A 15,681-nucleotide genomic window follows, 5' to 3' on the forward strand; every position below is an offset into this window, starting at 1 on the left:
TTTTTTTTTTCAATAATTCCTAACCGTTCGCGTCGAAAGTCAAAAATTATTGTGGATACGATACGGCGACGATTTGAAATTGAAATGCACAACTTTGGTTTGCTTTTTGCCTTCACCATACAAACTTTTTCCCTTATCATAGGGAAGGGACGGAAACAGAGGATGGAAAATAAGGTGTCGATAAGCGGTCAAAACGTCACAAAAAAATTCAGGCTTGCAATGTAAATTACACCCTGCGATTTCATCCCCGTGATGGAAATTTTCCAAGGAAATCCTCTCCTGTGTCTAAACGGTCAGGGAAATCCTCTCCTGTGTCTAAACGGTCAAGGAAATTTTTGTACGAAATCCAACACGCCAAAGAGAGGATTTTTCAGCAAGATGCTCTCTCCTCTCTCTCCTCATTTTTGCGTCTCATATGAGTTTGAGTCTAGACATGTTGTGCTCATTTTTGCGTTGTATTGCTGAGTTGAGTTCCTTGGCAACTTATACGCAGCATTTTGATTTTTATTTAATTATTATAATTATTAATTATTTTCATTTGTTTTATGGGCAGACCGAATAGGAAAAAAATCAATCCACGTTCAGCATACGATTTTAGACTCGGCCAAAATATACGATGCGCCGGCCAAAAAACCGTAAGAGTAGCCTTTGTGCGACTTACTCTGCTATTCGAATGATTGCAACCCAACAATCGATTACTGGATTACTGTACCTATTCTCGGTGTTATAGAGAACTGACTTGGGTGCCTGCCCCTGGATATAAATATTTACTTAATACTATAACTGTCCTTTTATTACATTTATATCCCGTTTTGCTGGGAGGCAAGGTCGTTTCCTTCACATTTCCGCCCGCAATTGTTGCTGGTACCTAACAATTTTACTGAGGAAAAAAAACAAAAGGTATGGGACAACAGCCAAGACAGAAAATACAAAGGCTGCAAGTTAACATTACCCCAATGATAATATGCCATGCATTTATGGTAGCTAAGGTGAGGTGGTGTTCGTTTATGTTGCTGGGTACCTAAACATGTTGCTTGGCTAGAAATCGTATGTTGCTAAGTGTTTTAAAGAGAGTTCTGAAACATTTAAGTCTCTCCTATTCGGCCGACTTTCTTTCTTGTATGTCTGACTGCCAACAAGTGTTTTTAAGAGAGCCGCTCGTGGGTGGGTTCTCTTTCATTATGTTTTTATTATACCCGGTACTCGAAGAGTAAATAGGGTATATTGTATTTGTGCACAAAATTGAATGTACATATGTAACGCACAGAAGGAAACAGTTCCGAACCCATAAAGTATATATATTCTTGATCAGCATCAATAGCCGAGTCGATTAAGCAATGTCTGTCTGTCCGTCCATCCGTGCGTCTTGTTGAGCGGCTGGATCTTAGAGACTATAAAAGCTAGAGCCATCCAATTTTGCATCCAGATGGCTGTAAGCTCACACTGTTACAAGTGCATTTCAGAATTTCGCCCTGCCCCCTTCCGCCCACGCGAAGGGCGAAAATCTGCTGTTTACACAATTTTGAAAATAAGAGAAAACTAGGGAATGGAAATATCTATCAGATCACCTAGTTGGGATCATATAGGATGATTATTATAGCCAGAATGAAGAAATTAGCTAAAACAGCGTGTTGGCGTGAGAAGTGATGTAGAGGTCGATGTAGATGACATACATACATACATACATGTGCCGAAGCACACAAATTGCAAACTGTCATGGGAGAAAGTCATTACAATTTACTTTGCTTCTGTTTGCATAAATACGAATATTGTTCTGTACACATTCAATTGAAACATGTGATTCAAGTGGAAGCCATTTGCATGCAGACGCCATAAACTGCATTTGTTGTTGGTGGTCGTTCCTTTCACCACTTGGCAGTAGCCTCTGTACCCACCCGGGTTTTCTGCACTATGCTGTTTCCATTTTACATTTGGGTTTTGTTGGGTCTCTTCGATTAGTTTCCATTGTTGGGAGCCCGGAGTCCCAGTCGTAGAGTGATGGCATAAACAAGAGCGTCCATGGAGTGGAGCGGTGGAGACTAATGGCCAGTGCAATGGCCATTGTTGCCAGTAGTGATGTTCCCAGTTCTGTCCTTTTCTGTCCCTTTCCTAAACTCAAAGCAGACATCATAAATCAAAGAACAAATTTGCACTTCAAGTTCCTTTTCAATAAGTTTCCTACTCTTGTTCTGTTGTTTCTGTTGCTGCTTTTACACTCATAAATCATAATTTAAAGTTTATGTAGGGCCGAGAAATAAGGAGTGTGAGAGATGTGGGAATATATTAAACTAAACTTAATGAAAACGAGAAAGGACGTGTAAAACACTTCTTACGCGTCACAACTTTTATACCCGGTACTCAGTAGTACATCTGTACCTTAGCGGTTTTTCGAATTTTAAATTTTTTTACACTTTTTCTACGTCTGTCATCTACATCATCACTTCTCACGCCAACACGCTCTTTTAGACGAGTCGATAGAGCCATGTCTGTCTGTCCGTCTGTCCGTCCGTCTTGTTGAGCGCCTGCATCTCAGAGACTATAAAAGCTAGAGCCACCAAATTTTGCATCCATACTTCTGTATGCTCACACTGTTACAAGTGTATTTCAAAAATGAGCCACGCCCCCTTCCGCCTCCGCAAAAGGGCGAAAACCTCCCAAAAGATAGCAGAAAACTAAAAACGCCATTCCGTAGGGAATGACCACATCTATCAGATCACCAAATTGGGATCCGATTGGGTCATTATTATAGCCACAATGAAGAAATTAATTAGCAGTGGCCAAACTCACCCCGTCCCGCAGCTTATATTTGTTTTTTACATATTTTCTCATTCACACTCTGTTTTGCGCAGTTTATGGCCTCTTCCCCTGACACGTCCGTGTCTCTGCCACGACTCTGCCATGACTCTGCAGTGCGTGTCTCTAGTGTGGGGAGGGTGGCGAGCTAAAGGAGCGTGTTGGCGTGAGTGGTGTTGTTGATGTAGATGACAGATGAAGAAATAATTTGACAAATAACCGCTGAAGTGCAGATGTAGTACTGAGTGCCGGGTATAAAAGTTGTGACGCGTAAGAAGCGTCTCACACGTCCCTTCTCGTTTTTTAAATACACTTGTAACAGTGTGAGCATACAGAAGTCTGGATGCAAAATTTTGTGGCTCTAGTTTTTATAGTCCCTGAGATCCAGGCGCTCAACAAGACGGACGGACAGACAGACATGACTCAATCGGCTATTGATGCTAATCAAGAATATATATACTTTATGGGGTACACTTAAAAACAACTTTTCTATTTGCAAACTTGCACATTTAAAGAAAAGTGATTCAATAAAGAGAAAACGAGTGCACAAGAGACAGATGAAGAGAGATAAAGAAAGTTTCATAGTCACATAATTCAGATAAAGAGAGAGAGAGAGGAGGCCACAATCTTAAAAGAGCAAACAACAATAAACAGCAGCAGCAAGCAGAAAATAAACGATCAAGCTAAAAAAAAAATGGCGAAAGTTCAACGGAACATTTTTTCTTTCGATTTGTTGTTTGTTTTTTATCCAAAAGTTATCAAAATATTTTAGCAAACAGCAGCAACAACAACAAAAATCGCACAGCTGTCGCCATCATCATCATGGGAGAGCGTGACTCGTGGGCCCCAAAGAAGAAGAGCAGGCAAAGCAGATATGATGAGAGCGTACCGAGAGGGAACCACAAATCACGCGTTGGATGGATGCCTTATCAGCGGTGCGGCAAAGCGAATGAATAACTAAAAATGTGTCATACAAGAGAATTCTCTATGCAGGCGCAACTAATCGTCGCTCAAGGGTCGCTCAAGAGACCCCAGAGAATCTCTTTATAGCATAAGCAGTTCTGATAATAAGCGCGAAGTCTTGTACGTCAGCCATGAATCATAAAATTTAATACAAATATTGGATATTGGTTTTGTCCGTTTGTGCACGACGGAAAGTACATATTTCTTGAGAAACTTATCTGAAAGTATTTCTTGGAGCTTTATGTGAATAGACGACTTACATGGGACAGAAAGTGGCCAAGCAATTTTTGTTATCTATTTATGCCAAGGAGCCTTGAAACCATTTTTCTTTGTGGTTGCAACTATTTTCTCTAGTGGGTATAAAATAATCCTTATGTATTAAAATGAATAAATTAAAATAATTTTTTTGAAAATTTTTCAATTGGGAAAAGTCTTATACCCTAATCTACACTACGATAATTTTAGTTGTTATTGCCCAAAAGGCACAAGCCACGGTGCTGAGCGTTAAGTTCTCATCTGGCTGCCACAACCGAACCGAACAAACGTCAGCGGTTCAAATGCTAGTAATGATAATTGCTAATAATAATAACTGAAATAAGATTGCCAAGTACCCAGAGAGGAAATTTAATAATTGTCTTAAATAAGAACTGAAAGACGGCTCAAGAAAAAGAAAAAAATTGCCCTAAAAGTGTTGCATACTTTTGGACAGACCGGAAAATTGACATTTATTCACTGAAGCAAAATAAAATACTTAACTAGTAGTTCTTTTAAGTAGAAGCATCCAATTTCCTCTTTGTTATCAAAAAGAATCTCCAAAATCTATTTAAATTAGTTTTCGCTAGAAATATCAAAGGAAAATCGACAGAAATAATATTTTATACTCCTTCTTGTCAGCGCAGTTGTAAATTTAATGGCCGCCGCAAACAAAAGCTAACCCAAAAAACTTGACCCAACTTAACCCGAAAGCTGAACTCAGCTAATTGCCGAAAAATTGAAACAAAAACCACTACGGCACCAGAAGCCAGGACAGCGAAATAAATAGAGGAGAGCGCTCAAACAGCAGAGAATTGCATTTCGGGAAAGGGCGTGCACACACACATATACATATAGAAAGAGAGGTTTAGGTAGGGAGGGAATTATAGAGGTTATCCTAGCCCTAGATGAGGTGTCAATTGCCACGCCAGGTAGAAATAATATACTCCCGACCCCAGGCAATGAAACCCAAATTGTGCCTAATAAACCGTGGCGAATATTTTTGCGGAATAGTCCGAATTTTGTGGAAAATGTGCAAAGGGACGTAGGACTAGCGGTTTTTGCTTAAAACTTAAAACCATCTAAAAATAGCTGCATATTTTTACACCACCACAGACCTAGACCTAATTAAAGGCACACTCAACACAATCCACAAACATGAAAAAACATGTGGGCTTTGCGGATGTACCTTATCAGTTGTGATACAACTTTTAATCAATTTCTTAACCTTCTCAACAAACATTTTCTATATTTCATTCATTAAATGGCATTTTCACTGCTCTACCTCTGCCGATAACCCACATATAAAGTATTATCATTCACTGAGTCACTTGGTAGCCGCACTTGATCACTCACCTTGACTTTACTTTTGTTTATAATCCTACGATATAGAAACCTGTACATGGCACAGCAGCAGGGCAGCAGCAGCAGGGGCAGACGAAGAAAAACAACAACAGCAAACGTTTTATACGAGGAAAAGTAACACTTTTTGGATATTTGAACACGTTCTTTCACAGACTCACACACTCACACACTCACCCACTCACGGAAGTAGTATTTTTTTAGCAAACAAAAATAATAACAATTTGACAGTCGTTGGGCACCAACTTGAACGCTCAGCGTGGGTTGGAAACGGACATACGATCGACGAGCGTCCCGCGAAACGTCATTAATGACTAAGAGAGTGAAACGGGTCGCGAGATATGTGTTATGAGAGAGCGGGACGGGACAGCAGCGAGTTTCATTGCATTTTGCATGCGTTTCACGCACAGGAGCGAAGTTTACTCAAGAGCAGGTAGTCAGATAGACAGACCAAACAGGGCCGGCTGTATGTGGTATAAAACTATAAAATATGTTGGTACTACAAGATTAGGACTTTCGAAATCCTTTGCAGATGTGGTGTTCTAAAAAAGCCGATCCGCTGCTGTTGTTCGGCTTCTACTTACCCTGCACATATATTGGTGGCCCAACTATTTCCCCTCGATTACGCCCCTGATCATCGGTGTCTCTGCAACAGTTACTTGTTCTCAGGCTTCGAATTCAGAGAGCAAGCAACGGCTCCCACGTTGTTATTGGCAAGCGCCAAAGCAAATACAAAGCGCAAATGGCAAAAATAGCCATACAACAAATGTCATCCCAAAAAGTTCAAAGATGAGCTTAGCGACAGCGACAACAGCGGGCAGCGGACCTCGACGGGCCGGCACACTCCACGATAACGGCACTATTTTTAATGCACTATGTTGCCTTTTGCGCTGTGACCAGATGAATGCCAATGAGGAAATGTCAAGACAAGTTTTAAATAAAAAGAAAAGACGAGCTAAAAACCTATGCAAGACAACCAAATAAATGTACAATAATAAAATGTTTGTATTCAAAGAAAATTGTACAAAGGCAAAATGTGAACAAACTAATTAGCTTCGCCAGGAAGAAGAGAAGATGATCAACTAGAAGAAGATGAAGAGAGGCATTTGCATGGAGAGAGGTGAAGGCTTAGCAAATGTGAATCAGCAATCAGCGGCGGGGGGGGGCAAAGAACAATAAGAATAGGCTGGCCCGCGAGTGCTGAACGGTCAGCTGTAACAATCTAGCCGTTTTAAAGCCAGCAAATGCCTGCGCTGTATATAGTAATGGTATAAAAACAACAAAAAACTCTCAGGAACACTTTTTAGCTTCTTTAAAGCTACAATTTTTTGGGCAGCACTGATTGTCCACTCACCTGTATTTCCAATAAAAGTTCCTGCTTCTTGCGGCGCAGCTCTATTAGTAGCTTATGCTGATCTGGCGTTAGTTCTGCATAAAAGAAAGAGACAGGGACAATTTTTTTTTAATTGGAACACAGCAGAAAAACAACACATTCCAGCAGAACGCACCCACACACACAGCCACAGAAAACACGCACGCACTCACGCATACCCTATTCATTTTTGCTGCATCTGATGCCTGCCTGCGCAGAAGCGAGATGGCAATGGGACGGCTTGTGACGTAGAAACTATGGTCTTCGTCAATCAATAAACATTTTGCTGCTCCTCTTCTTTCACGCACAATGGGCGACTAATTGTTTAAATTGACTTATTAGCTATAATTTAGCATTGAGGATTATTATTATTAATTCAATTGAAGGCCAGCGTAAATGAGAACAGACGCACACACCAACAGAGAGAGGGAGAAACACAGACACACACACATAGTACACACACGCACACGTAGATTGCTTGTTGCTTCATTAAATGTTTAATGCGGGACTCGCCCCATGCATTTCATGCATTTTGTGTAGGCATTTTCCCACTTATTTCACACAATTTCACTGGGATTAAAGTTAATCCGCTGACTGGGGCTTCTGGCGCACTGGGTTTTGCTTTCGCCTCGTTTCGTTTTGCTTGCGTTTCGTTTCGTTTCGTTTACCTGGCATCGAGAATTCACTGCGCCCCTTTGAAACGGCACCATACGATCTGTTGTCGAAATTGTCCATGGCACTAATCATTGTGGTGGTCCACAATAATCACGCACACACACGCACACTGAGAAGCACGGCACCACAACTATTTAAACATAATTTGACTGAATTTATTCAAGTTTCCTATAATTTTCATTGAATAATCACAATGATTTGATAATAAACAAAAAGTCAACACCAAAAAATTCTATCGCCATTTTCTTTAAGGGATGGACTACTACCGATTTCTCGGCCATCGATGTATCGCAGGGCTGGAAGGCAAGAAACTAGGTGGCAGCGCTCGCCAAAACACATGTTCTTTGTAGGCACATCGATATGCATTTGCTGACTGACAATAGCTAGATTGCGTTATTTGGATGAGTATGTGCTTTAAGAAACTATTTTTAGTGGCCGAAAAACCAGGGTGACCATTTAAGATATATTATATATACTGTTACGAACCTGTATTGGTGTTGGGGCAAGGCCGGCTAGCCAGTCATCCCAGGGATAGGTTTTTCCCAGGCCCCCAGGTCGCACAACAAACCAACTGTTCGGACATCTCGAACCAACAAACGATAATTCAAAAAAAATACTCTACAATCTAACGGACACATCTCTCCGACGCAGAACAACTACAAATCTCCTTTCCCAAGTGCAGCGGCCGATCTCCATTTCGCCGCTGTGGTCCCCTTTCCACCCCACATACTAAATACACTAGCAATTCATATCAAACGTTATAATTTCACTTCAAAAACTTAACACATACACAAATCCCTACACTAAATTCTGTTGGCGCGTCCGCCTACTCCCGCCTCCTCAAATTACACTAATGGGTGGAAATAAATAGGTGTAAATAAATATAAATACAAAACTACATTTATATGTTTACATGAATACGGGGAATAAATATATGTGGGACGGTTAATAAATTAAATATTAAATATTTATATATATATTTATATAGGTATTTATGTATGCATGTTGGTATATTAGGGCGTTTTTAAGGTGTATGTGTTTATGTAGGCGTTTTTATTTAATTAATTATCTGTTGTCGCTGTCGTGTATTTATTTTATGTATTTATGGTGGGCGCATTTAATTGTGTATTATTTATCTGTCGGTGTGTGTTTAGGTGGCGTATTTATTTTAATTCATTTATTGTTATTGGCGGCGCTCTAGAGGCGGGCTCGCGCCCGGGCAGGGGTGTGACCAATACCGCGGGCCGGGGAATGGAAATTTGGCCAAATCCAGGAGGCCAGCCTGCTCTATCTTTTCCCTAAGAGTATTCCAATATTAATCGTTGGAATTTTCTCCCTCTTCTGGCTAGTCCAGCTGGTCAGCTTGAAATCCGTGATCCCTCAAAGTGGTCCAAAGTGCTCCACGGTCACACACACTTTTTACGCTTTACTTTGCCGACGGTTATTTTTCTACTACCTGCCTGCTTAGCGTAGCTGCTCTATCCAGCCCCTCTCAATGCAGTTAATCCCATCTCTTCGATTGCCCTTGAACCAAGTTCAAGGGCATGGCATTGCATTTCTTTGAGGGTGTGGGTGATGTTTTCGAGCCTCTCTTATATTTTCCTTCTCTCTCTCTCCGGCACCGTTTATCGACTTGCCCCTTCACCTATCGCCCTGCCAACCTTCCAAAAAAAATACTGCTAAATCCAGTATTTTGCCGATCGATTTCCTTCGACTGCAACACTACATATATATATATATATTATTAAAAATATATGTATATATTATATAATTATAATTATATAATTTATGTATATGTATATCCGAGCTCCCATACGCATGTTTTTTATTTCTTTCTCACAAGATGGGAATTTTAATCACAGCAATGAGGGTTTATATAAATATTTATTTATTTAATTGTTTCAATTAAGAATTGCATATATATATACTAGCTGACCTGGCGAACTTCGCACCGCCTAACAGTCAATAAATGTCGTGTTACTTTTTAGCTGAACTAATTTAGGCTTTGATGAACGTAAAATATAACTTTGATGATACAAAATAATATGTTTATATAGATAGAAACAAAAAAGTACCAACTTGACAGCGCGTGATTTTATCGTTGGTATTGGATGTTTGGATACCAAAAACCGCCATGTCGCTCCCTTTCGTGACATATTTGCAAATGTATTTAATTGACTTGACCGAATTGCAATCACTTGGCATGCGCTCTAAAGCAGTCTTGAACAGCCTGACCAATGCATGATGTTCATGAAGCATTTGCTGCAGATCTTGGAGAAGTGCTCTCTTCGTAGCTGTGTTGATCCCTTGACGCCTGTCAAGGTGTTCTTCCATATTGCCCATGAAGTATATTTGCAAGAATTTATGCTGTGCATCTTTTATAGGTTGCAATGATCCAATGCGATGGTAATAGGATTTTCATTCAAGCACTTTGTGGTAAACGACATTCTTTGTTTTTTTGGTCAGGCGCAAGAACAAATAAAACGGATGGTTTGCCGACACGTGAGCGTGCCACGTACAATTGACCATGAGAAAAACATGCATTTTCTAGATTGAGTCCACAAATAGTCAAGGATTGGCCCTGTGATTTCTTGATCGTCATGGCGAAGGCAAGACGAATCGGAATCCGTTGGGATCATCGGAATCCTTGGAATAAGAACTTACTTCCTCATCTTTAAATTTTCCTTTAAGTATCGACGCGTGAATCACATTGCTCATCAGTTTTCTTATCACCAAACGCGTTCCATTACACAGTTTTGGTTGGTTTAAATTTCTAAGCATGATGACTACCGAGCCAACTTTAAGTTTTAAATTGTGCGGTGGTAAACCAGGCACATCCAAGGAGTTTAAAAATTCAGTTGGATTATTAGTGGCTTCTTCTTCGTTTGTTACACAGTCGATAGATTTGAATGAATACATAGTCCCTACGATTTGATTTAGAATTATAAGATTGAGGTCATCTACATCTTTATTTTTAGCGGCCAAAACTGCTCGCTCACTTAACCATTTAGTATTTTTGTGGTTAGCAATGATATCCGAGAATACTTTGTTGATAAGCTCGTCTTTTGATGATACGAAATTGAAAAAATTTGGAGGAAATGAAATCAAACCGCTCGATTTGTCAACAGGAACACGGCCATTACCGATAGTCAGCAACTGCTTCGAGAAATCATCAGCAGATAGATCGTTCAGCAATGCAGAAACGCTAGAAAATGTCGTGATTCTAGTGTTTCGCCATAAAGCAGGGAGCACAATGGCTCTGGTTGCGGGACCAATAATGGCAATTTCACTTTACCACTAAGGCAGCACAAACCAGGCGTTTCACCAGCAAACTTCAATGCTCCACAATGCTGGCAAACAACGTCCATTGGACCAATGCAAACTAAACGATGCAAGCTGTAGTCGATGGTGCAATCATACAGAAACGCTGCTCGATTCAAATCAATACTTGAACCATTTCTTCTTGCACTTCGAAGATTATTCCTCTGTTCATCTGTACGATAAGCTCGACGATTTCTCTCTCTTTGCTCTTGTGTTTGAGAAGCACGAATTAAGGCCCTTCTTTGCTCCATACTAACGCGGCGCTGTTCTCGTGCAATTTCTCGCGATATTCCGTTGCCTAATTGCATTACGGCTTCGCTGGGAAATATTAGATCTTCTAGGACGCGGCATTGTTATTAAAATGATTGATACAAAATTAAACAAATAAATAAAACAAATATTAAATATGATTAAACAAAAACAAATGAACAACAAATGAACAATTGTTATGATCCGCCTTTTTGCCGCCCTGGTCTATCGTTCCCGGCTAGCTCTCGGGGAAGTCAGGGGTGTTTCCGACCCGATAGCCAGGGGACGGATTTAACAAAAAAAAAAACCTACTTTCTCGCGTGCAACGGACAGATCTAGTTTTTTTTTTACACGCATCTACATTGGCACTCGTTTCGGCGGGGTCAGTCGGTGTTGTATTTGACCATTGCGAGTCCCTCCCTTCCATGAGCGTTCAACCTGTTGAGCGTTCCCATAACAAAACATTAGGTTCACTCTTCCGCCCTTCTCGTCCCACCCAAACTAAGGATCTCTACTCCACTTTCATTTTTCTTTCAAATCTTCAAATATAATTCATTATTTCTTTCGTCTTATAAATCTACTTAATTCCTAAAACATTTTCACCTTGACTGACTTTTACCTTGCGGATTAAATAAATACTAACATAAAAATACTGACATTCAAAGAAAAATACTGATGGATTCTATTTTTTTTTTTTCCCGAGGTGGCATCCCCAATTTAATGTCAACAAACCGGCTGTAATAGAAATTTAAATGCAAATTCAAATGGTTAACTTAAACTAAAAAGAGCTCTTGTTAGTAGTTATTGCATGTGTATAAATTAGGAAGGGGTGTGGTTTTCGGGGGGGAAAATAGACTCCGCTTACATAGATTGACGAACTGGAACTTAACAAAAAAAACTATCCTAAAATACTTTGTGTTGTTTTTTTTTTTTATTTTATTTTATTTTAATTTGCGTACTGTGGACTGTTCAGTCCGAGAAGGTATATCTGTGATATGAGTTGTGTACGGAATCTTACATCCAAAAAAATAAGTATGTGTGCTTGTGTAAAGTGATGATTGTTACCGGGAATAAATATATGAATTGCGGAGGAGGTTGTAGAGAAAGAAAGGGTATGGTGTGTGAATTCGTGATGGGGCTTGTTGGGTGCAGGGTATTATTTCTCGTATATAATTTTAATGGTGTTAATATATGTATGTGTTTACGTTCTATTTTCTACGTTAATACATGCGGGTTTTTGGTGTGTGTGATGTGGGTATGATGTGATGTGTGTACGATGTGACGTGTGTTGTATGTGATGGGTGTGTATGTTGCGGTGTGCGTGTCGCCGGTGCGGGTCTGGTGTCTTCGTCTGGATCTGGCCGCCGTTCGCGCTGATTGCCGCTCCCTGTATGTTCCTCCAGGGGTGCTCCGGCCGGGCCAGTCTTGGCGCTGACCCAGCTGTCGGCTCCTTGAATGATGTCCGCTGTGCTGTCGTCGCCTCGTTGTCGTCCTTTGGTGTATGGGCTGCTCACTTATTTATTTTTATTTTTATTATTTTTTTTAAATCTTTTTTCTTCCAGTTTTTTCTGGCGATTTCCTTCTGGCCTCTCTTTTTCCCGGAAACTCTTCATCCAAATCTAACCTCCACGCACACGTTTTTCTTCTCTCCTCTTCCTTGCCACCTTGCAACCCTTTTCCAGTCTCCCAGGATCCACACCAGAGGCCGCTGCCTCCTCTCCTTCTCCAGCCCTGTCGGTTATCGGCTACCTCCAAAAGCCGTCCATAACACCACACTCTCGTTTAAAGGTCCTGCCGTCGAAACGGGAGTGCAAAACCAAGGCGGCTTTCGGATTTTCGGAGCCCAAACGTAGGCCATCGCCCACGCCCTGAGATGCGGAGTCTTATGCTCTACCGACCGAGAGAACCAGGCTACTGTTTGATGTCCTTTGCATGGAACACTCCTATCCGTGCCCCCTGCAGCGTTTCCAGTTCATATAAGCTGTTTCCCAAGCTCCGGACCACTCTGCACTTTCCATACTTCCGACTAAACTTGGCATTTATGTTGTTTTTAAAATTGCTTAATACGAAGTTCCGCTTATACACTTCCTGTCCTGGTAAGTACCGGATCTCTCTCGCCTTTCGATCATACTGCTCCTTCGATCTCTTGTAGGCCTCATGCGCATTCTTCCGGACCTCATCGCGGATGATTTCCTGCTGGTCTTGTCTTGCCACGAGTGATACTTGCGCGTCGTTCAAGGCTCCCAGTCTCCGTGCTAATTTGTAGTCTCGCCCACTGGTGAACATGTGCTGCCCGAACAGCACGAAGTATGGTGACGTGCCTATGGCTGTGTGTATCGCACTCCTGGCCGCCCCCTGTATCTCCGGCAATTTCTCATCCCAGCGTGTGTGATCTTCGCTGACATAAGTCCGGATCGCTGCGAGAACGGTCTGATTCACGCGTTCTGCCGCGTTCGCCTGTGGTGCATAATTCCCAGATTTCATGTGAGCTATACTTCTTTTGGTCAAGAAATGTGCAAATTCCGCTGATACAAATTGCTTTCCGTTGTCCGTGTGTACCATTTCAGGAACGCCAAACTGTGCGAAGACCTCCTCATGCAGGAATTGGATAACGGCCGCCGATGTGGCTTTGGGCAAGGCCTTCAGCCAAACAAATCGAGACATGTGATCAAGGACTATCAAGATGACTACATTCCCCCTTCGGGTTCTAGGATATGGACCCAGAAAGTCGAGGTATATCTTCTGCATCGGCCTTTCGGTTACAGTCTCGGCACCCATCATTGGACGACTAACTTGTGTCGAATGTTTGGTCTCTTTGCAGGTATCGCAATCCGCAACATATGCCTTCACCTGTACCGTCATACGGGGCCAATAGTACCATTGCCGCAGTCGCCCCAGTGTTCTCCCCCAACTCCTCCGTGCATTGCCACATCGCTGTCGTGTGCCTGCTGGATCAACGATCTTGTCAGCGCCTCAGGGATCCATAGCTTCCACTGGAACTCCTCCAGTTCCGGTCGGGAAAATTGTGTACGCCTAAACAGCAATCCATCCTCCACCTTCAGGTCTGGAAACATTTCTCCATCGATCTTAACCGCCTCTATCCTTTTCAGGTAGTCCTCGTCCTCGAATGCTGTAGTCTCGAACTCCAGAAAGTCGATTGCTTCTAAGTCAAACGGACGAGACAGCATGTCGGCGACGATGTTATCCTTTCCCTTCCGATGCTCTATCTCGAAGTTGTATGCCTGCAGAGCTATAGACCATCTCGCTAGCCTACCATCCAGCGCTTTGAAACGCATCAGCCACTGCAGGCTCGCGTGATCAGTGATTACAGTGAATGGCATCGGTTTTAAATGGGGGGTCGAAGATACCCTGTTTGAGAGTGAGCCAGAGAGTTAGAACTCAGCTGGTCCGTGAGCCGGGAATAGACCCCAGCCATAGTAGCCGTTGAGGAGGAGAATTCAGCAGGGGTCTCCAGAGTCGTGGTCCTGGGGTAGCCAAATGGACTATAGCCACGTTGTCCGACTCGTGGAGGCCTCGAAGAGATTTGACGAGTGGATACCTCGAGTTGTGGTCCTGGTGTAGCCAAATGGGCTACAGTCACGTTGTCCGACTCGAGGGGTCCACGTATCGGGTCGGAAACACCCCTGACTTCCCCGAGAGCTAGCCGGGAACGATAGACCAGGGCGGCAAAAAGGCGGATCATAACACAATTTCTGAACACACACATGATGTCTTCAGAAAAAAACGAGAAGGGACGTGTGAGACGCTTCTTACGCGTCACAACTTTTATACCCGGCACTCAGTACTACATCTGCACTTCAGCGGTTATTTGTCAAATTTTACATTTTTTCTTCATCTGTCATCTACATCAACAACACTGCTCACGCCAACACGCTCCTTTAGCTCGCCACCCTCCCCTATTGACACACACTGCAGAGTCGCGGCAGAGGCAGAGTCAGAGGCAGAGACGTGTCAGGGCCATAAACAGCGCGAAGCAAGTGTGAATACTGCGGGACGGGGTGGGTTTGGCCACTGCAAATTAATTTCTTCATTGTGGCTATAATAATGATCCAATCGTATCCCAATTTGGTGATCTGATAGATATGGCGTTTTTAGTTTTCTGCTATCTTCAAAATTGTAGAGATGTGGGAGGATTTCGCCCTTTTGCGGAAGCGGAAGGGGGCGTGGCTCATTTTTGAAATACACTTGTAACAGTGTGAGCATACAGAAGTCTGGATGCAAAATTTGGTGGCTCTAGCTCTTATAGTCTCTGAGTACTAGGCGCTCATCAGGACGGACAGACGGACAGACAGACAGACAGACATAGACTCGGCTATTGATGCTGATCAAGAATATATATACTTTATGGGGTCGGAAACGTTTCCTTCTGTGCGTTACATACAACCGTTATTCGCACAAATACAATATACCTTATTTACTCTTCGAGTACCGGGTATAATAAAGTTTTGGCTTTAAGGCCGCAACAAACAGGCCATAAGTTGTTTTTAAGATGTATTCTGCTACTCGCGACGGAAACAAATCCAACAAATCAAAACCATGGCAATCGGTCCAGCCGTTCTCGAGTTATAAGTGTTGAACAAAATACGACTTTATTTTATATATATAGATTTTATAAATATATATATATATATAATATATAATTTATTTAATGAATTATTTCAATTAAGAATTAA

At 41.9% G+C, this 15,681-nt stretch overlaps 1 protein-coding gene across 1 annotated transcript in view; it reads right to left on the reverse strand.

Moving 5' to 3' along the window:
* LOC117900340 (cytohesin-1) overlaps nucleotides 1-7,667 on the reverse strand; it is a 42,542-nt gene extending 34,875 nt beyond the window's left edge. Inside the window, exons 1-2 of the mRNA XM_034810679.1 lie at nucleotides 7,411-7,667; nucleotides 6,725-6,798 (exon numbers count right to left, since the gene is read on the reverse strand). Coding sequence (XP_034666570.1) covers nucleotides 6,725-6,798; nucleotides 7,411-7,489 — 153 coding nt within the window. The 5' untranslated portion in view covers nucleotides 7,490-7,667. The remainder of the gene's footprint in view (nucleotides 1-6,724; nucleotides 6,799-7,410) is intronic.
* Nucleotides 7,668-15,681: the final 8,014 nt, after the last annotated feature.

The sequence above is a fragment of the Drosophila subobscura genome, chromosome U, assembly GCF_008121235.1.
Source record: "Drosophila subobscura isolate 14011-0131.10 chromosome U, UCBerk_Dsub_1.0, whole genome shotgun sequence".
Classification (NCBI taxonomy): domain Eukaryota; kingdom Metazoa; phylum Arthropoda; class Insecta; order Diptera; family Drosophilidae; genus Drosophila; species Drosophila subobscura.